Source organism: Oryza glaberrima, chromosome 2 (assembly GCF_000147395.1).
Source record: "Oryza glaberrima chromosome 2, OglaRS2, whole genome shotgun sequence".
Lineage (NCBI taxonomy): Eukaryota > Viridiplantae > Streptophyta > Magnoliopsida > Poales > Poaceae > Oryza > Oryza glaberrima.
In genome coordinates, this window is record NC_068327.1 from 15867709 (window position 1) to 15890541 (window position 22833).

General features: G+C 47.2%; 1 protein-coding gene across 1 annotated transcript; it reads left to right on the top strand.

Annotated features, from left to right (window-relative positions):
* The first annotated feature begins 21397 nt into the window (after positions 1-21397).
* Positions 21398-22671, top strand: LOC127764569 (F-box only protein 8-like). The gene has a single exon (XM_052289461.1). The coding sequence runs from the start codon at positions 21437-21439 to the stop codon at positions 22445-22447; it is 1011 nt and encodes a 336-aa protein (XP_052145421.1). The 5' UTR covers positions 21398-21436; the 3' UTR covers positions 22448-22671.
* The last annotated feature ends 162 nt before the right edge of the window (positions 22672-22833 follow it).

Sequence of the window (22833 nt, forward strand, 5' to 3'; positions counted from 1 at the left end):
TTGGATACCGTTAGGAGAGACGAAAGCGCTATCTTTGATCTCGCCGGGCACGGATTCGAGAAGGAAGGCTACCCTGTTATCGACTACAAGTCAGACCTTCAGACCGACATGTCGACAACAGTTACATAGGCTACCCCACATATTGTACTGGTGTGATTATGATTAATAAAAGTAACTCCGGCTACGGCCAACAAGATGTAGGGTCATTACTTGACAATTCAGGGGCCTGAACCTGTATAAAAATCTCTGTCTCCGTCTCTTTTACCTCAGTCTCGCGTATATCCTAGCACCGATGGTCCCCATACTATGCAAATACCAGAATTACGACACCAAACGTCGACAATGCTGTTTGGAATTTTATTGGAATTTTCAGATCTTAATTGCTAATTTTAATAATACAAACATCATTTAATAATTATTTAATTGGAAAAAGAAAGAAAATCCTTCCTTTTAGGTTTGCTTAGAAATAAACACATTCAATAACTATAATTGTAAATGCTTCTAAAAAAAATGAAGAACTAAAAATGAACTTCTCTTTTTTTGGGCCCGAGGGACCTAATATAGACTTATTTCCGACCCGAGGGACCTAAAATAGACTTATTTCCGTCCCTTGCCGATCGGCCCACGGCCTTATCAAAACCCTAACCCTAACCCTCCCCACCCCTCCCCCCCCGCCCCCACCCCCCCTAGCCGCTCGGCCGCCTTCCCCACTCCCGACGCCGCCTCTCCCCCTCCCCCTCTCCCCACCGGCGCCACTTCCCCTCCCCTCCCTCCGGCGGTGCCGCTCTCTCTCCTCATCTCCCGCCTCTCCCCCTCCCCCCAGCCAGCCGCCTCTCCCACCACCAGCGCCGCTTCACTTCCCTTCTCCCTCCCTTCTCGTCGGCACGGCACGGCGACGGCGGGCTGCGGCGGCGGCGGCGGCAGCGCCGCCCTTCCCCCACGCTAGCGGCGGCGGCGCCCTTCCCCACGCTAGCGGTGGTGGCGGCGGCGGCTCTCCTTCCCGTCTCGCCGACACGGCGCAGCGACGGCGGGGTGCGGCGGAGACGGCGGCAACGTCCGTCCCTCCCCCTCTCCCTCTCCCTCTCCCTCTCCCCGTCGGCGTCGACGGCGACGATGGCGTCGGCTTCGTCCGAGGGTGAATCCGTCGGTGGTGGCGGCCACCGCGGGCGGTTCCGGCAGCGGCGCTCCCTCCGCGCCTCTCTTCTCCTCCGGCGACGGTGGATTTTTCTTTTTTGCAATTTTTTCTATCGCTATTGCTAACTGAATAGGATTGTGTATGGACGAAAAACGGACGAAAATTAGATGTGACGACCGGAAAAATACGAATATTTATATTAGTTATAGATATAGGCGTGTTTGGAAACCTTTTAAATAAAACTCTTTTAATCTTCCGCTTCCTAGGTGGTCTAGAGATTTTTTTTTCTTTTCAGATTATAAAAATATATATAATTGTAAATCAGAAAACAAATTAGAAGTAAGATACTATAAAGCTCGATTTTCTAGGTTTTCGCCATATGGCTACTTACCATTTGCTTATCACAATCTCAAGTTCCTTGATTAAAGTCATATTTCATGATCTAAGCCCAAAAAAATCTATGTAGAGTTGTATTTTAGAAGACTAATCAAACTTCCAATGTATAGGTGTATTACACCATAGACCCACATGACGATGAATATTTATGGTTGTATATCTCTGTATGTCGCGGTGCCGCCACTTGTACGTAATATTTTGACTTTGGTATAATATCAGTACAATGAGTCGTAATGAAGAAAGAATATTTTTGCATTAATGTGAAATAATTATTTTTTCGTTTGGTCAGTATATTCTGACTCGTACATTTACTTCAATAGATATTATAGGTGAATGGTTTTTTCAAGTTGCAAGCAATAATATTATTACGTCCAAAACGACTGATCAGGTGGGTACTACCTCCGTTCCAGGTTATAGGACTTTCTAGCTTTACCCACATTTAGCTTTACCCACATTCATATATATGACAATGTTAGAAAATCTTATAATATGAAACGGAGGAAGTAGCATATATTGACTCAATTTTATTTGTAAAACGCAAACCACAATACTCCTAACTTACTCCACAGAAATTGGATTCCAGTACTACTCCACTGAACTAACAGGGCGGCGAGAAAAAAAAAAGAGCGATGGCATTTCTGGCCTCCGTGGAAATTTCACAAGAACAAGGACCGTAACGTGAATATCCATCCCCTTTTCGCCAAACGGCCGGTCACGTTTCGCAGGTGGAGTGGACTGATACCGGTTTGGTTTCCCCTTCGCGAAGCCAGCGCAGCCACGGACGCGGACAAGAGAAGCCAACCGACGCGGCACAGTATAGGAGAGAAGCCTAATCCCGGATTATTTTTTACTATCATTCGGTGCTAAATAAATTAATATAGTTTATTCGTAGTCGACGTCGAGACATCGACCGTATCGTATCCGATCACACGGTGCGTGGCGTTGCTTACTTGTTCGGTTTTTTCTCTCTATCTCTCTCTCTTTCTTTTTTTTTTGGGTCGCTTTTGATGTGAACGGCATCGAGCTGCAGCAAGCGGCGGCGCTTGCAAGTGACACCTTACGCTATGCACGCACAAGGATCGTCCAGCTCGATCGATCATCCGTACACGGGTTTTTCCGCCGGCTGGTTGGTTCTGACCGGCGCACGTACGCAGGATCGATCGGGCAGCTGGCACACGACGGCAAGCGCAAATCAATAATAGTGTCGCAATTAAATTAATCCAATTAATTATTCGATGAAGCGTCAGCCCGATCCACTGGTATATTCATGGGCATTCTCTCTCTTTTTATTCTGAAAAAAGACGGCAACATGGGTATTCTTGACTCTTGAGTAGTACTAAAGCGAAAACAAATACAGTAGCACCTTGCAAATTTCGTTTCAAGACAGTTAGACCCCGTTTAGTTTCCAAAACTTTTTTTTTCAAAAACATTACATTTAATCTTTGACATATAGAGCATTAAATGTAGATTAAAAAAAAACTAACTGCACAAGTAGGGAAGAAATCACGAGACGAATCTTTTGAGCCTAATTAGTCTACGATTAGTCATAAGTACTACAGTAATCCACATGTGCTGATGGCGGATTAATTAGGCTCAAAAGATTTGTCTCGCGTTATAAAATTAGTTTTTTTATTCGGGTCCAAACACCCTTTCCGACATCCGATTAAACGTCTGATATGACATACAAAAATTTTCATTTCGCGAACTAAACAGCCCTTTAGTTTAAATCGCAACAGGGGACATGAAACTGATTTCTCGCCCTCACCTTTCGGCCGTGTCGAGCACTCGAGCTAGCGGTGGGGTGCGCTAGTACGCGCGCCGCGGCCACGGCGCGGGAGGAGACGCGTCAGCTTTTGCCGCGGCCGCCGCGTCCCGAAACGGCAATGCAACTTGCAGAACGGCGCGCACGGCGCACCTCCCTCGGTTTCCGCTCCCCTAGACAGCAAATGCCTTGATAAACCTTCGGATCCATCGGCACCAAACCCACAAAACCTCAAAGCGACCCGGCATATAATTAAAAGAGGAGTTGTACACGATTCCGGCAGCTGAAACTGTTGACTGGATAAACAGATAATCTAGAACATTGCGTGTCGGTTTTGGACGTTTTGGTATTTAGACCATTTTTTTCTCACTAATGTACAACCTTGAGATAATTGCTGACTTGCTGTGAAGTACCACTGAGGACTTTGGATTGTGCTAATCCACGGGATTGGTACTAGGAGCTTAATTATCTTGCCGGTGTTTAGGGAAACTAGCAAAATGAGTGTGCTCCTGCCAATAAATTAATACTACCTCCGTCCCAAAATAATTATATTTCTAGGATTCAAAATTCGTCCCAAAATAATTGTAATTCTAGAGTATTAATTGCCCCATCAATCACCTCTCATTTAAATTTCTCCTTATTTTACCCTCAACCATCTTCCCACTCTCACATAAACACCATTTAATGAGGGGCACAATAGTCTTTCTTCTCACACCCTAATATATGCTAAACAATATAGAATTAAATTATTTTGGGACGGAGGTAGTAGGTCACAAATAAATAGTTCTCCTATCCTGATTTGATCGTCACCTATGAGCAGGTACAATAGTATATCAGCTATAAATATATTTTAAGGAGTTAAAAGAGAAGAGAAAAAGACAGTAGGCTATAGATTTGTAGCCAGCTGCAGCACGGACTCCAAGATACATACGTGCATGACATGTGGGACCACACAATATATAACTATTGTATGAATTGGCTATTAAATTGACTATAAATACTTTCGAGCCAATAGTTGACTATACTATTAAACTTGATCTAATATTTTTAAGATATTTTAAAATTATCACCATCTAATAAAGTTTTGTTTGTGCAAAGAGTAAATATGTACTGTGGAATGCCTTGGATGAATGAGTTCAACCAATCAAGATTACGCATTCTCTCGCACATTTCTCTACTTAGCGCTGAATGGACAAGTCGCTTTCCTTGAGAAGGATCACCCCCGATCCCCTTAACCCACATATAAAGGGAACCTTAATCTTGTGCACGAGTGATGACTCACGTACGCTAAGCCATTCCCAAAACTCTAAGACTACCGATCCTAATTAAAACGTGTTGAAGGGCGAATTCCCATCACCATTGTCGCACCACCACTCCTACAATACTGATTCTTCACGATTTTCGCGTGCTGGTGCACCACCCGCACGGAAAAACAAAAAATTGAAAAAAAAAAGAAAAAAACCTAACCCTAATCCGTCGCCGCTGTTGCCTAGCCGAGGCCCGCCGCCGTCGCCCTCCGCGGTCGCCGGCTACGAATCCGCCGCCCGCTCCCGTCGCCGGCGCCGGATCCGTAGTCGCACATCGACACACAATAGACCTCACATCAATTCCAAGAACACATCTCACATGAGCAACAAATAAACTCCAAGAACGCATCTCACAAATCACAAAGAGTCACAAAATAACAAAGAGAGAAGAGGGGGAGAGATGGATCCGCCGGTCGCCGTCACCGTCGCACCTCCTGCAGGTGGCCCCACCTCCACGCCGACCGCACATCCCAATCGGCATCGCATCTCCAGATCCGGTGCGGGCTGCCTCCGTCCCACCGCCGAGGGGCGCGGGCCGCCTCCCTCACACCGCCGCATGCCGCCGGATCCGCCGGGCTTAAGCCACCCGCACTGGATAATACGTTTTCCCGTGCGGGTGACAGCCTAGCGCCGGTCCCCCTATTTTCCCGTATGGTTCCATTTACGGACCACATGGAAACAAAAGGGGGCAGCGCTCAAGAAAAATGGATCATGTAGTAGTGCGCAGCGTTCCTATCGCAGCTGTCGCACGGTGTTCCCATCACCGGCGGGCGGCGGCCTACTACCACTACACCAACGTAATTCATGGCTTCATCAAGATCCGGTCAGTAAACCACCAAATTCCACATAAGAAATTAGATTATACATGCATAGCCTAAGATCATGTTTAAGAGTTAACTCTAATAAATATAACTGTATTACTTCTAAACGTTGATTCGAGATATCTAAATATAAATTGATTATTAAAGTTTGAATGCACGAACATCTAATATTCACTCATTTTGACTAGAAGAAATATATTTGATTTTCCGTCAAATATGTATATCGCTCACTTCAAAGGAAAAACTAAATGGTTGTAGTACAGATACTACTACTAGGTGTATATAATCGGTCATCTTGGAGGCTCCATCTTAACTGCGATTTTGGAATGTCAAAGAAGATAAAAAAGCAGCTAGTGGTTCTGACTTTGAGGGATGAATTCTTGCAGTGAACCTTTCAAGTTTCAATCAAGCTGTTTTCAAAAAAAAAAAAAAAAGTTTCAATCAAGCCCTTTCTAGTTTCTACCGTTGTTCGTGTGCTGCGAACCTGCGACAGATCTCTACCGTTGACTTATCCATCCTGTGATACCAAACCGATTTGACTATATGTGCATGCATGTTAGGCCAGTTACACATTCTTCTGGACGGTCTGCCCACCGGCAAACCTGACTAGTTCAATATGGGCAGTCTCAGTGCATAGAATTTATTTTATCAATGTTATGCTAGATAGAATGAAAGAAATTGTTCACCTAATACATAAATAAGTAGTATCTATACTTGACATCTAAACAATTCCACATTATTTCTATGCAATCATCATTTCAATTAATTGACGCTTGTATACTAAGACCGTGTTCTTCCCCTAGTTTTCCCAACTCACCTCTCTTGTTTTCCGCGCACACGCTATTCAAACTGCTAAACGGTGTGTTTTTTTTTTTGCAAAAAAAATTCTATATGAAAGTTGTTTTACAAAAACATATTAATCCATTTTTCAAAAAAAATAGTTATTATTTAATTAATCATGCAATAATACGTGCTTCATTTTACATGTCCGAGAGGAGGTGTTCCGAGTTCCCAACCCCTCCTCCCGAAAACAACCTAAGGTGTATGCTTCAGTAAAATTTTGGTGCAGTCTTTGTGGTTGGATTTCATGTTAAAGAAAGGTCTCCTGCATGACATAAGTTTTTTTTGCGGGCTAATATAACCCATTATTAAAAAAATGACCTAAGTTTTTCTTGTCTCTCCGTATTAATCGTAATGCATCTCAATTTTTATCCTATGTGTCATGCTATTTAACTGCACAAACTCTAGTTGACGTGGAGCGCTGGGAGTGCAATTTACATTCTAATTTTGCTAATGATTGTTCATACACAAAATTTGTATACCAGAATCTGGAATATAACCGATGTGAGACAATTATAATTTGAAAAAACAGAGTCAGAGAATCAGAGGACTGCAGTTGTTTCTTTCTGTATAAATCATCAGCCAAACATTTTTTTTAAGTGCAAAGTCAACCGTGTATATTCTGTAAAGAGTAACCAGTGAGTAATTACAGAAAACATTACTAATACAACTGTCCGTAAGGGTCTTCTTGGACATTGGATGGAATGTGTCTCCCTCATAAGAGTAGCGATCGAATTCGTAGTACTCCAGCATATGTTCCCCCCCCCCCCCCCCCCCCCCCCCAGCTTTCAGAGAATTGAATTATTTACAGAAATTAAGAAGTTGACTGGCAGCTTCCAAGAAAAAAATAACAAATGGCAGGCATCAAAGCCGAGATGTACTGTTTACAACTTGCCGATTGACTGAAGCACAAAGCAAGCCACGCGCTCACGACCATACGAGTCGTCGTTTGTTACCAAGTGACGTACGTGTCAGGTGCATCCTGATACGGTACGGATCCCCCAAGAAAGGAAGAAGAACATTACTAGCATCGAAGGCTTGGGGAAGCTGATTGCAAATTGTCGATCTCGAGCGACCTCAAATCACATCGTCAGCGTCGAAGAGTTTAGTCGATCGGCTGCCGTTCTCCGCCGTTGGCCCGTATCCGACCGAGCGTTGGGTGGTGGGTACTGAATGTTGGGTTGCGCCGCAGAGGTGATTTTTCGTCTGGGCTTCTCGTTCATCTGTACTCCCTTCATGGGCCAGAGCTTTGGTTCTGTCGAATCCGTTCGGCCGGTGTTTGTCTTTCGGGAATAAGTCCACTTTGTGTCCCTCAACTTTCATTCGTGTTTGCTTGACATCTCTTATCTCCAATACCAGAAATCTTCACCCCTAAACTATACAAAACCGTATAGTTTGAGTCCCATAACAGCATGGATGACTAGTTTCGCTGATGTGTGGCATCTAGTCAACAACATAAAAATAAAAATAATATGTGGGGTCCACATGTAAGTGAAGTGAGAAAAAAATGTGGAGCCCGCATGTCAGCCTTATCATCTTTCTTCTCTTTTCTTCCCAAGCCTGGGAGAGGGGGGGAGGCAACTGGCAGGAGAGAGGGGAGAGGCGACTGGCGAGCCTAGGAGGGAGAGGGGGTAGAGCCGGCTGATCGCACCGGAGGGAGAAGGGGAGAGGCGGCCGGTGAGCCTGGGAGGGAGGGGGATGCAGCGACGTCGGCGCAAGCTTGGAGGCCGATTGCATCATGCGGTGGCTCAACGGGAAAGAGCCGCCCTTTGCGATGCTCGTCTCCTTGGCAGCGGTAGCACATGGGTTGGAGCTGAGTGACACCACCTTCATGCACGCGAGCTGGTGGTGGAAAGGGTGGGCGCCGCAATGGCACATGTGCATCATCGTCGAGTGAGACTGCAGCGAACATGGCTCCCAGGCTTGCTGACCCCCTCTCCCGCAGGCGCCTCCCCCTCCCTCCCAGGCTCGCTGGCCGCCTCTCTCCCCCTTTCCCACCGGCGTGGTCGGCTGCCTCTCTCCCCCTCTCCCTCCAGGCCCATCGACCCCCTTTCCCACCAATTGTGTCCCCCCCTCTCTCAGGCTTGTATGGAGAAAAGAGAAGAAAAATGATGGGGCTGACACGCGAGCCACATATTTTTCTTCTCACTTCACTTTACATGTACATATTATTTTTATTTTTATTTTACTGACTAGGATGTCACATCAGCGAAGCTAGACATCCATATTGCTATGGGACCTAAATTGCATGGTCTTGTATAGTTTAGGGGTGGAGATTTCTGGTATTGGAGATAAGGGATATCAAACAAACTTGACGTAAAGTTGAGGGATGAATAGTGGACTTATTCCTTGTCTTTCTAATCAACCGATTTATGGTCCAACAAATGCGCTAGCCAGCTTTCGGCCATTTCTGATCAAGTTGAATGGCCGGTGATTCGTAGAACAAGCAAGCTGAGTTGGGGCTTTTCTTTGTGATTTTTCTCGGTTCTAGACTTCTAGTTCTACTATCTCACTTAGGGTGAAATGGTCGGAATCGATAGCGGCTATTCAGAAACGATGATCGGTTGACTGATAATTGACTATATTTATCATTTAAAATATTTATTGTCGACACCAATACGATGCGCAAGAAATTAGAACCGTCATGCCGCCTCCGCTCCCGAACCGCACCGCTCCGTGTGGCCATCTCCTCCTCCCACCTCGCGCTCCACTGCTCTCCCTCCCATGCCTCCCTTCGACTGAGCGTCTGCTCCCATGCCCGCGCACAAAATCAGGGTCGTCCATCTCCCCCAGACTCCAGCTCGGCCGCCGCAGCTGCCTCACCTCGTGCCACTACACCAATCGTGCGGCCGTCCCACTACTCGGTTTGGTTACAAGGAATGCAAAAACCCACGTCTTGTTCCCCGAGAAAAGGCCTGACTATTGAGCTGGCCCATTAGCAAAGGCATTGCCAAAACAACAGAATGGACAACATCGAGTTCCCATGTCGGACATCATCAGAGCCCAAGTTACAAAAGCACCATTTTCTGCACCCGGTTAACGCCAACACAACAGGCACATGAGTCCACCAATGGCCATCGCTGCATGGGTAAGGTTCTCTAGAACAACACCCCCATGAAGGATGCGACGTGAAACGCCGTCATTGCTCGTCCAGAAACATAATCAAGTTATTTCCTCCCTGCACGCACTCCTGCACTCACGCACGCATGCCCGGTTCCCACGCACTCCTCCCCTCCTTGGTGGCAGCGGGCGTCGGCAGGCGGCAGCGGTAGCTGGAGGGAAGGAGGCATGCAGTGGCGCACGAGGGGGGAGGCAGCGGCGCTCTCCCCTCCCAGATTCGGCGGTGGCAGGCTCGGGAGGGGCCGTTCGTGGGCGGGAGCGGCGCTGGGGGGCTAAGGTGTGGACACCCCGAGTATTATACCATCCAGTGTCCAACGCGACCACCACATATTATTGGAGAAGTGGGATCCATACACGCATAAATAGCCACTCGTCCTCAATATGTCCATGATCGCGGTTGACAACCTTCTGTTATAATAACCGGAATGTCGAGTAGTGAGCACAAGACATAACTGTAAGATAGCTTGCCAGTCCACTCCGTCATATGCCCGTCAACCACTCGAAGGTGGCGACCAAAAGCATACCCCAGTGACTCGATCCAAAGTGCTATCCCCGATTATCTCAAGCGATCAAAACCCGTTACTCATGCTTAGCTAGTCCCCAGGAATGCGACTAGCCTCACACTTTTATCACAAGCAATTAATAAACATAGCAAGTACCATAATAGGGTTAAAGTGCAGTGAGGTACATGACACATAATAGGGTCCAAGGTCCCAACATACAACACATAAATATAGCAGCGGAAGTCTCAAATAGAGTTCATAAGCAAAAGATAAAACCGGTGGTGCCACAATCCCACTAGGGCAAACCAACCGGGTAAGAGCCAAGCTGCAAGAGGTCACTCATTGCCCTCGTCGCCCTCGGCAGAGCAATGACCACACAAGAAGTATAACTCATAACCGGAATCCTCTCCTGAAATTGCAGACACCGGGTTAAGTACAAGATTGTACTCGCAAGTCTTACCCAAAATTGTATATACATAAGGGAGAGAGAAGTATGCAAGCTTTCTAGCCTATAGTGGGTCTCTAGGTTCAACATTTGCATAAAGCTAATTTTTGTGAGCAATTAATGAGTAAAATAAGCAAGGACAAGTAAATCTAGCATCATTTTAATTTATGGACAGTAAGTATATAATTCTGAAATGTATAAGCAAATGAGCCCAAACGGCACTCTCATCATCAACCATGGACCACCAAAGTCCATACCAACATGGCACAATATGCCAACACCACCATCAAACATAATCCCATCCATAATAATCCACATTTGATGCTAACATAACTGACTAACACATCAAGCATTGTCCATAACCGAGGACGCGGCTATTCGAATAGATTATACTCTGATCAAAGGTGTACAACTGGACCCACACGAAATGAACAAGGATCAAAAGCTACACACCCCGACGAGTGCGGTACACGAGTGATACAAACTCATTACATGCCTTTCCTAATCCCACCCCAACCACCTATACCACGTCGGGGTTCCCGACGACTCAGTCACGTGCGTGCATGATGTGACCAAGGCGGGCGCGCCACGCGGGAGGCACCCCCGGCCAAACCTAGGCACCCGAGGCCCTCCAAAGGCTACCTGCCTCACGACTCTCCAACGTGGTATAAATGATCACAGTAAAACTAGTAAGAACAAGCCGGTCCCAAATAAGACATGTGGTAAGTACGTAAGATGCTTGATTAGATGTCAAAATGTTCGGTCCTTAACGACCTAGATGAGGCTACTTGCATCAGGGGAAACCAACCTCCCATCATCGTCCTATCACCCGTCCAAGTCCAACATATTTCATCAACCATTATTTAGTGTAAGTGCTCAAGTTTTATGCCCAATAATGCAAGTTGTCTATATACCACAATTAATAGCACTGTCCATCCCTATAGTTCTATTAACACTAAGCATGGCTAAGCATTAATGAATAAGACGTCCCAAGTAATCCCAACCAGTGGTAATAGGGTATAAGGACAGCAATATCACAAGAACTAAATGCATAAATAGGTTCTACCCATACACCATAAACCGACAATATTAATATCTAGGCAATGCATGCATATATATACGCATAGATTGCAACCAAATCCTTTTTAGAGAAAGCATAGGTTCTATATGCTAAGGTGCTTGCCTTGCTGCTGAGGGTAGTCACTATCCTCCTTGGGATATGGCTCGTTACTCTCCGGAATCTCCGAATCTATCGAAAAGAAGCAATATGCGAATAACAGCCAAGTAAACATGCACATGTAAAATGATCAATAAATTATGAATAAATACAGTGGGTAGATCATATTTTAACTTGAATTTAGGTGAAAGAATCACCAGATTATCACTTATGGTTTGGGAGATATGAAAATGACAAGCTCTCAGGTGCTGAAAATGGCAGTTCTGAAAATATTAGCGTTTCCTTTAGAGCATTACAAGCAACTTGCAACTCAAACCAAGTTTTCATAATAATGATTATTTTTAGAGTAAAGTACATCACTCACGGGTCCGGTCCTAAGAAAAAATATTTCACGGCTGTATGTGTTGTCATTATTTATATATGAGTTTTACAAGTTAAAATCATGGGAATGCTAAACAACTCCTAAACAAGATTTAAGAGGTAGTTTTGCCAAAAACAACACCACAACAGCAAAGAGTACTAAAATATAAGCTCAACAAAATTGGTTTCACAATTTTAGCTTTTACCAATAATTTCTTACGAATTTATTAAGAGCTAGACCACACAAGGGATACATATAGATATTTATGTTTTTACTGGGAAAACCAGTACAAAAGTTGGTCATTTTTATTTTACAACATTGAATATCACGTTTTTCTTAATCCACAGAAATTTTGTTCAGCTCAAACGGAATTCAGATGAATTTTCTACACATTTTTGAATTTAGTACAATTTCAGCGCATGTTGAAAGCAGTTTTCCATTAATAGTCCTCGAACTTCCTGGATATTACAGAGCGGTCAAGGCTACAGTGCTATATGTCTTGGTCTGTTTTTTTTTGGGAAAGAACCCTCAAGTTTATCTAATTCACCGATGAGGTCCCTGGCTCGAGCTTACGGGGAGGCAGCCATGGCTGGGCTCAGTCTAGAGCTTGCCGGCAGCGAACAGAGGCTCGGATGGGGTCGAGTTCAACAGAGAAACTGTAGAGGAGGTCCATGCGAACACGGAGGTGTCCGTGCTGATGAAAGAGGTGGTCTATAGCTCGTGAAAAACAAGCTACAGCGGCGGTGGTTCTTGGAATGTGCATGCATGTCGAGCTACAGTTCGGAATGGGCTATATGGGTGCATGCATGGGGTGTTCAGGGGTATGCAGTGTCTCACCGTGCAGCTGAAAGGGGTCGGAGAGGTCCAGGAAGCAGCGATGGCGTTGGAGATGCCCGGCAACACAACAAACACGATGACGACCCGAGAACGACTAGATCTGGCCATAAAAACCCCAAATAAACGTTTGAATGAGCTAGAACATTGCATGCAGAGTCTTTTGGCCAGGGTAAAGGATCTGGAGCTCACCAAATGGAGGAAAACAAAATGCTGCTGCTGCCCTGCAGGCTGAAACCACCACTCTTTTATTCCTTCTCGATCTCTCTCAACTCTCCTTGCACATTATGTTGGGATGGATGGAAAGCTTGGATGATGGGGATTGTTGTGGTCTAACATGCAGGGATTGATCTTGAGCTATTGGATGGGATTTGGGGAGGAGAAATGAGATGAGCTTGATGAGGAAAAGAAAGAACAAGCAACGGAAGTGAAAGGGGAGGAAGAAGGGGTTTTCCTCTTCCCACCTTATGTCCTGAGGTGGGGAGAACGCCTAAGGGTAGGTTTTGGGCTAAAGAGGCACCCAAGGTCAGTGACAAGTGGGCCCAAGTCGTGGTGGTTTAAGAGGTAAGGATTGAAATAGAGGTGGAACAAGAATTTGGGCAGATTTTCAGAAATTTTCAACAATTTTACACCTCTTCCACTATGACACACAGTTAGTTCAAGAAATAATAGTGATAGAATTTTATCCTTTGGTGTGGAGATAGATCTGGACACCTACTTTCCATTTTTCAAAGTTTCACTCAAAAATTCGAAATATTTTAATTCTGGTGAAAAGATGAAATTGGTTAGGCTGAAAGTTGGTTTGAATTTTTAGGAGGCCTAAACAGAGAGTAAAAATTCTACAAAATTTATTTGTTGGTGATAAATAAACTAGTATTTGAATAAATTATTACACACGTACACTTCTGTGCAAATTATTGTTTAAATAGAAGTGGTTTCAATTTTATCGATTAGAGTTAATTTTGTTATCGCCTATGATCAAATGACAATATAGTAAATATGAAATCTAAAGGACAATAAATGCACTTCTAAATATCTAGTTATGAATGTAGGGCTGTTACAAAGGGCTCGACGGCCGGCGCCCTACCCCTCCTCCTTGATCCGTCCGCCGGCACCCTCCCCTTCCAGATCCAGCGGCGGTGGCTACAGGCGACGACGGCGGCAGGGGGCTGAGGGCTCGACGGCCAACGCCCTACCCCTCCCAGATTTGTCAGCCGACGCCCTCCCCCTCCCAGCTCCGGTGGCAGCGGGCTTGGGAGAGGCCGATCATGGGTGGGAGCGGCATGGTGGGCGACAGCGGCGGGGGGTTGAGGGCAACGACGGCTGTGGACGGATCCGGTGGTGGGGAGGGCGGCGGCGGCAAATCCGGCGGTGGGGAATGCTGTGATGGCAGAGCTTGGCGGTAGGGAGGGCGACGATGACGAATCCGGAGGCAGGGTACTCGGTAGTGGCTGGGGATCTCCGGATCCACCGTGTGGGCTCTGGCGACTCCAACAACAACGATGGGAGGGGGAGGGTCTGGTGGCAGTGGCTGCGAGCGACGACGACGACGACAACGAGGACGTCAGTGAGCTAGGGTTTCGGGATTTTTATTTTTTTTCAATTTTTTCTTTTTGCAGTCGGACAACTTAAGGGACCGCATGTAAAAATCGGATTTTCGCATGCGATCGTCGTAGCCGCATGCAAAAATCTTGATTTTTGCTGACCTTTTCGTGCATGCGGCTGGCCCAATCACATGCGAAAATCAGTTTGAACAGTTTGAAAAAACCTATTTTGTAGGAGTGATCTTCCGATCCTCACCTGCAAACAGACATTCTCTTATGATTGTAACCAACAAAAGCTAAATACCAGCTGTTATAATTGCATGATCCTCATCGACGGATCGAAAATGAATCCGCCGGAGCATGCATACCCACAGCTCACGCGGCGTCGTCGATCTTAGCTGTTCGTCGTCCGTTCGCTAGCTGTGTGCTAACGAGGGCCCCGACATCGTCGTGCCGGTTGGAGTAGGACACAAAGGAGGAGCACTGGAACGTATATAGAGCCCAAGGCCACCGTCCGGAGCAGCGTGTACAGCCACAGACACGGCTGTGTTTGAAGGTGGGTGTTGGGAACCCATATCCTATGCACGAAAAACGGAACGGTCCATTGCGCATGATTAATTAAGTATTAGCTAATTTTTTTAAAAAAATAGATTAATATGATTTTTTAAAACAACTTTTGTATAGAAACTTTTTTTAAAAAAACGTACCATTTAGCTGTTTGAAAAGCATGCATACGGAAAACGAGAGAGGAGTGTTAACTTGCTCTTGCAAACAGTATCGTGAGGGGCCCGATCTATCTCTGTAGCACCGCGGCGAGCACCGCGAACACCAGGCAACTGATCATCGTCTTCTCCGCGTCCGACGTCTGGGACGCGCACCACCACCAATGTCAATATTCATTCTCGCAGGAACGTGCTGCACGCTTGCGCCGGCCCGCCTCGTCATCAGCGTCTCTCCCGATCTGCTCGACTCCGATCCGGCCCCTATTTCGGTCTCTCCTCGTGCCTCTGGCACAACAACAGATCGATGGCAAAACGCATACCACGATGCCCGTGGTCGAACTCTTCGGCTCGATCGACGCCGTGCCACGGTGTCAGGTTCACCTCGATCTGTCATCTATGTCGCTGGGCCTTGCCTGGGCCAGATGAATTAATGCCGCCGGCGTCGACGCCGAGGCAATGCTGCTCAAGGCTGCCGACGGCCGACCTCATCTCTGGACATATTGTCCACGCTGACCTCTTAACTCCAAGCATCACGTCCTTCAATTCCCTACCTCTCGCCTCTCGGTGATGGTGATGCTCGCCGATCGAGCCTTCGGGGCCAGACAGCCCCTCAAGGCGGCTATACCTCTGGCATGGCTCCACGGCTATTCTTTTCTCTTAATTCCTTCGTCTCGGATTTTCGATCCGTGTGATTGATTTGAATAGTTAGATTCGTAATCTGTGATTCGTGGTTTGTCCTCAACTCCTGATTCCTATTCGTTCAACTGGATCATGAGTTTCTTTTGCTTGTATTTGATGCAGAATCGGTCATGCTGTTCTTCCACGCCGCGCAGGAAGCATGCGGATGACGTGGACGGACCAAAAAGTTAGAGATGGACGAAGCGCGTGGATAAGAGAATACCAAATTCATACGTTACAATAAAAGCTAGCGGACGTATTCAGGCGGCGCGTAAATTTCGGACGACGTACAAAAATTTACGTGACGATTGGAAAATTAATAAATTTTACTAGAAAAAATACCCGTGCGTTGCAACGGGAAGACTAATCGTTTAGGTTCATGATGCTTTGCATGTGTAGTATTTTGACATTATGGATCATGATGTTGACCCACATGGCAAGCTATCACATAGCGCTTGCTTCACTTGATTGCAAAAATCACTTTGAACTAATAAATGGCAACAAATCGGAGTCGTTGTACGCACGGAAAAAAATTAATGAAACCAATCGCATGTGTGGATAAAACGGACGATGGACGCAACGTTTTACCGGAAGCCTTACGTATTTTTTAATTAGGCTAGAAAACATGTTAACACCTTCGGACTCCCAAATCAGTAAAATCGAGTCTAATTTGAATGGTTGCCAAATCAATAGGAGTTGAGTCTAATTTGATAGATACACGGGATAGGATGGTTTTAATCTTATTGAGCAAAAATAATTAAGAAACATGAACATAAATAAAGTTTATATGAATTCATAATCAAATTTCTCATTGATTCCATTTACCTAGAATAAGATTAATAAGCAATCATATATTTTTTTTTGCATTTTTTCAGCAATTTTAAGCAATTAAAATGGTACTAATGCTATTTTTGAAAATAGAAAATACTTAAAATCACACATAGAAAAAACCGATTTTAGCCTGGCCCAAAAACTTGCGGCCTGCCTGCTTCTTTGTGGAGTACGCGTGCACGGTTCATGAGGCGGCCCATCAGCACGACAACGTGGCAATGGCGCCGGCCCGACACGGGAGACGCCGAGGCCGTCCGATCTAATGGGCGATCCCGATTTGATTCGAACGTGGACAAAAATTTGGCAGCCCAACCCTAACCCTAAAATCATTTCCCCGATTCCCTTCCTCTCTCTCGTGAAAAGCAATGGCGGCGGCGGCGATTCGGGCGGAAAGACGGTGGCGGCGACGATTCCGGCGGAGCCACAATGATTCCAACAAGTGGCAACAGCGCGAAGTCCCTTCCTTTCTCTCGTGAAAAGCGGTGGTGGCGACAATTCCGGCGAGCGGCGATGACGCGTAGCGTGAAGCCACGGTTGTCTGAGCCACTCGGATATCGTGCAGCGAACTGATGCCACCCGAGTCTGGTCTGATGTCATGCGTGGCGCCGTCCTGGTTCTCCTCCGCACGCAGCCAAGGCCGCGACGACGAGCCTCGACCTCACACGACCCCCAAAAGACGGGCGCAAGGCCGGTCCAGGGCGATGGCTAGGGTGCGTGCACGGCGGTGCTGATGCCGTGCTCGCATCACATGATGGCAGCACTTTGCCAAATCGGTAAGTCATCAATCCGATTTGCTTGCCGAGGTTCTAATTTTGGGGATTTTTCGATTTAGGGTTTCTGAAATCATGCCAAGTGTGGAATTTTTGTATGTTGTATATTGAAGTTCTCATGGTGTAACACGATGTGGTTTAAATTTAATCCGATCTATGTAAAATCTCGACTGAAACCAATTTGATGCGGACACGGGATGACGCGATAGGGACTGATGAAATTTTTTTTTACGACGGACGAAAATTTTACCGGAATCCTTACGTATTGTTTAAGTAGGTATAGATATAGATATAGATGTAGATATAGATATAGATATATAAAACTAGCAAAAGTACCCGTGCGTTGCACCGGGTGATTACAGAGTGTGTATATTGTCCAAAAGTGTTGTTTGGTTTAGCAAAAGTGTCCGTCCGTTGCACCGGGAAGCGTACAGATCAGAAAAATATGCAATTAATTAAAATACAGATTCGCTGAAATATTTGGTATTTTTAAGTAGGTATGTGTATAATTAAATAAATTTACAAGTAAAGCAAGTGTGAGAAATAAAATTATATGGTTAAATTTAATTTTATTATATTCTCCATGATTAGTTACGCTCTTTGAAATTTTATTGGAATTTTCAGAGCTTAATTGCTAATTTTAATAATACAGACATCATTTAACAATTATGTAATTAGAAAAAGAAAGAAAATACTTCCTTTTAGGTTTGCTTCAAAATAAACACATAATAACTATAATTGTAATGCTTCTGAAAAAAATAAAGTACTAAAAATAAACTTCTTCTCTTTTTCTTTGGCCCGAGGGACCTAAAATAGACTTATTTCCGTCCCTTGCCGGTCAGCCCACGGCCTTATGAAAACCCTAACCCTAACCCTCCCCCTCCCCCTCCCCCCCCCACAGCCGAGTCGGCCGCCTCCCCCACTCCCGACGCCGCTTCTCTTCCCCTCCCCTCCGGCGGCGCCTTTCCCCACGACGAGCGGCGGTGGCGGCGGCGCCCTTCCCCACGCTAGCAGTAGTGGCGGCGGTGGCTCTCCTTCCCAACTCGCCGGCACGGCGCAGCGACGGCGGAGACGGCGGCGACGGCCGTCCTTCCCCCTCTCCTTCTCCCTCTCCCCATCAGCGTCGACGGCGGTGTCGGCTTCGTCCGAGGGTGGATCCATCGGCGGTGGCGGCCACCGCGGGCGGATCTGACAGCGGCGCTCCCTCCGGCGGCGGTGGTGGCGTCGGCGGCCGCCGGCTTTTTTTTTTGCAATTTTTTTTCCATGGCTATTGCTAACCAAATTGGATTGAGCACGTGGACGAACGGGACGAAAATAGATGTGACGAAAGGAATAATACGAATATTTATATTAGTTATAGATTATAGAAAAAATGCTAGTGCGTTGCAACGGGTAAACTAAAATTATATTAAATATAAAAATATTAGATGATTAGGATTTATTTTTACATGATATGAGCTCTTAAAGAAAATCTATTCCTAATGAAATAAAAAAAGTTCAACTTAAGGGACCTCAAGTGAACTTATTCCGTGCAGAGTAGAACAAATTCGGGACAATTTTAGGGATATTAAATAAACTTATTCTGTGAGATTACAAGCGGCCCAATAGTGTGGGCGGCCTGGGAAGGCCCGACGAGGGAGAAGCTGAGCGGTTCGATCTGATGGACGGTCCTGATTGATCGCGCCCAATATATAAAAGTTGAAAGATCAAAACCCTAACCCTAAAAACATTCCCCACCCCCCCTCCCTCTCTCTCTCAGTGGCGCCGCCTCTCTCCCTCCGCCGCTCCTCCACCCCCTCCCCGGCAGCGCCTCTCCCCCTCCCTCTCCCCCTCCACGGCGGCGCCTCTCCCCCTCACCGGCAGCGCCGCTCCCCCTTCCCCTCCCCCTCCACGGCGGTGCCTCTCCCCCTCACCGGCGGCGCCGCTACCCCTCCCCCTCGCCCTCCACGGCGGCGCCTCTCCCCCTCATCGGCTGCGCCGCTCCCCCTCCCCCTCGCCCTCCACGGCGGCGCCTCTACCCCCTCTCTCTCGCCTCCCTCGTGCGACGGATCCGGCGTCGGCGGCGACCGTGGGTGGATCCGGCCATGGTGGTGGCGGCCGAGGACGGATCCGGCGGCGGCGGCTCCCTTCAACCCCTCTCGCCTCCCTCCCGCGGTGGATCTGACGGCGGTGGTGGCATCGACGTCGACTGCATGTGGGCTCGGCGGCTGCTGCTCCCCCTCCCCGGTGTGGCGACGCGGCTGGGAGCGGCGGTGGGCTCAGGAGCCGGTTGCGGCGGAAGGCGGCGATATCGACGACGACCACAACGACGACGACGGACGACGGCGACAACGGCGGCGACGACGTCGACCACGAGGAGGGCGGCTCCGGTAGGCAGCTAGGGTTAGGGTTTGGATTTTATTTTTGATTTGGGATGTTGATTTTGTCGAGATTCATGGTTTTGATTTGGGATTGCAATTAAGTGATTTTGTAATTCATATAGTTTGGGAATTGGAGGCAAAAGGGTTAGGAACAATCGGGATTTTTTTTGTCTGACTGGGATATTTTTGGGGGGGTGGGGGAGGGACGAAAAATCCCCTGGCGGACGATGTGACGACCGGAAAAATACGAATATTTATATTAGTTATAGATTTGTCAAACCACAAGATAATCACGAAATTTATATAACATATATATTTTGTATAGGTTAATGACATCTATGGTCAACTATGCAGAGCTATAAAAGGTTACTATTTGTACATCATACCAGTCTTGAAAAATTAAAACTTTCAAGGCCCTAGACATCAATTAATTAAAACTTTCAAGGCCCTAGACATCAATTTGTGAGTACTAATATAGAGGTATCTTTTAAAATATTTTGTATATACTGAAGTATATGATAAAATATACTATTAGGGGTGAAAATAAAAATATGCTAGGAGTCAGATGCCACGTGCTGACGTGCAGGTTCGCCTTTTCTCCATCCGCCTCTTTCTTTCTTCTTTCTCTCGCTATCTCTCGTCATCTCCATCCTCTCTTGCCATCTCTCCTGTCTCCTCGAATCCTAAGCCCCGGCAGCTGCTGCTCCCTCTCTAGCGGCGGCTGCTGCTCTTCCTCCCCGGCGTGGTGGCGGTTGCTCCCCTCCCCATCCTGGTGGCATCTGCTACGCCCCCTCCCCGGCTGCCCCCTCCCCTCCCCGACGTGGAGCCGAAGGCGGCTCCTGCTACCTCTCCCCGGTGTGGGAGCGTGGCGGCAGCGGCGGCGGTTGCTTCCCTCCCGGCGTGGTGGCAGCAGCTGCCCCCCCCCCTCCCCGACATCGTGCTGACGGTGGCTCCTACTCTCCCTTCCCGGCATGGCGACGGCGGCTGTGGCGGCTGCTTCCCTCCCCCGGCGTGGTGGTAGCAGCTGCCCGCTGCCCCCTCCTTCCCGGCTGCCCCTCATCTCCCCGATGTGGAGCCGATGGCGCTTCTCTCCTCCATCGCGACGGCTTGATTTGGGAATATTTTGAGGATTTTGTGATTTGGGATGTTGATTCAGTAACCACCGTGATGAGGATTAAGTTTCTTGCGATCAAATTCATGAGCTCTAGATTGAATTTGGCTTTTTCATACTGTTTTTGGTCGTCTCGTTTGATTGATTTGGGATCGCTCGGGGATTATTTTTCTATGTTCGACTCGGACTAGAAGGACAGACAAACCGAAAACATCACAAAAATCACAAAAAAACGCGGGAATCGGACTTGAGCAGTGGGACGATATACGAAAATATTTGGTAGAAACATCTTAAACTTTTATAATAGGTAGAGATAGAGATAGAGATAAGTAGGTTAGATAGATATATCCAGTTGGTTTATTCGTTTGGTGGTCGCAAATAAATCGTAGGCGAGACTTTTCCGTCTCCTAGACGGACTCGGTGGCCGTACGTGTCACCTGTTCTGTCCCTGCAAAGAAATACTATGGTATAACTAGCTAGACGAGACCTTTTTGGTCTCTACTAGACAGATACCGTAACAGTGTCTGTCTTACCTGGATTACTGGAACATTGCAGTATTTATACCTACATATATATGTGCACACAATTCATTATGAATAATCATAAGTCTCTCTCCCTTTGGCTGCATGCATGCCACGAAGATGCAGAAGATGGGTGTGAAGAGGAAGAGGAAGAGCAGAAGTAGCACACAAACACGACGTCCTACTCCTCCCGAGCTGATGGAAGACATGGTTACGGAGATCCTGGTGCGGCTGCCTGTCAAGTCCCTCCTGCGGTTCAAGCCCGCGTGCAGAGCCTGGCAAGCCATCATCGACGGCCCCGTGTTCATCCGAGCTCACCTGCGCCGCTCGGCCTCCAGGTGGGAGCAGAGCCACAGCTTCATCATCAACCCTCACAGCATGGTCAGAGTCCCTTGGGATCGGTGGCCAGTCCCCTCCAATCGCTACCGCTTCCATCAGTGGCAGCTGCAACGCGGCAACACCACCACCTCTCCCAGAAACAATAATGTGGCGACGTTCTTGCATGCCAAGGACTTATCTGACGATCAGCAGTTCTACACAACCGAGTTCACGCACCGCGACGGCCTGGTGTTTTCTACCACCACCACCAGCCTCCACGTCTTCAACCCAGCCACCAGGGATGCCATCACGCTGCCTACCAGTTCCAGGTCCAATCTAATGGGAGGTGGAAGATTCAACTACCACTGCTCGGGTCTAGGCCTGGATCCACGCACCGGCATGTACAAGGTAGTCCAGGCTTTCTTCCGGTTCCAGTCAATGGAACCAGCTGAAACAAAAATGGGGATGGAGGTGTTCACCATTGGAGGAGGAGGTGGTGGTGTCGGTTGGAGGGAGATCACGAGTGATCCTCCATACCCAGCCAAGAGATTCCAGATCGGCGTGTCTGTCTGCGGCTACATGTTCTGGCGCTTTTCCGAGAGGCATACGAAGCTCGAGCGCGGCATCCTCCATCTTAGCCTGGAGGAAGAGGAGTTCGGCATCACCGGCCTGCCAGATGAGCTGGACACTGATAACAGCTTCTTGCTGGACGATCTACTCGGCCGGGATCTGTGTGTGTCGGCGTCTAACACCAGCTGCACGATGCTGAACATATGGACGCTGCCTGTAGCGGACGAGAGCCTGTGCACGCTGTGGCAATGGCGTTACTGCATCGAGTACCCCTGGAGTCTTTGCTCTGTGATGGCTCTTCCTCCTTTCAGCGACTTCTAAGCTCAAGATACTATGTAGATTGGATCGCACGAGGTACCAGGGGGAGGGGGCACGGAAGTCGGAATTGTTCAGTGCCATGCCGTTCATCGAAAGTCTCGTTCGGATCACCTTATTAATAGCCGATCATCGCCCTGTTCAGTTGGGGCTTTAGCCTTCAGCAGCAAAGCCAGCACAAACAGGATTTTGTGCCTTCTCAGCTGTCTGCAGCGCTGCCGCAGAATAAGCAGCTATTTGCATGTTTATCTATTTTATATGTATTTTGAACCATGTGATATGTACTAATTAAGTTAAAAGTTTTATGCTTAGCTAGTGAATATCTGTGTGGTACTTTCATCTTAACCATATAAATATGGAAATTCCTAGCTTTTAATTTTTTTATTTTGCAG

Bases quoted from the DNA above. Each gene is read 5' to 3' on its own strand.
- LOC127764569 (XM_052289461.1), top strand. From the start codon at position 21,437: ATGGAAGACATGGTTACGGAGATCCTGGTGCGGCTGCCTGTCAAGTCC.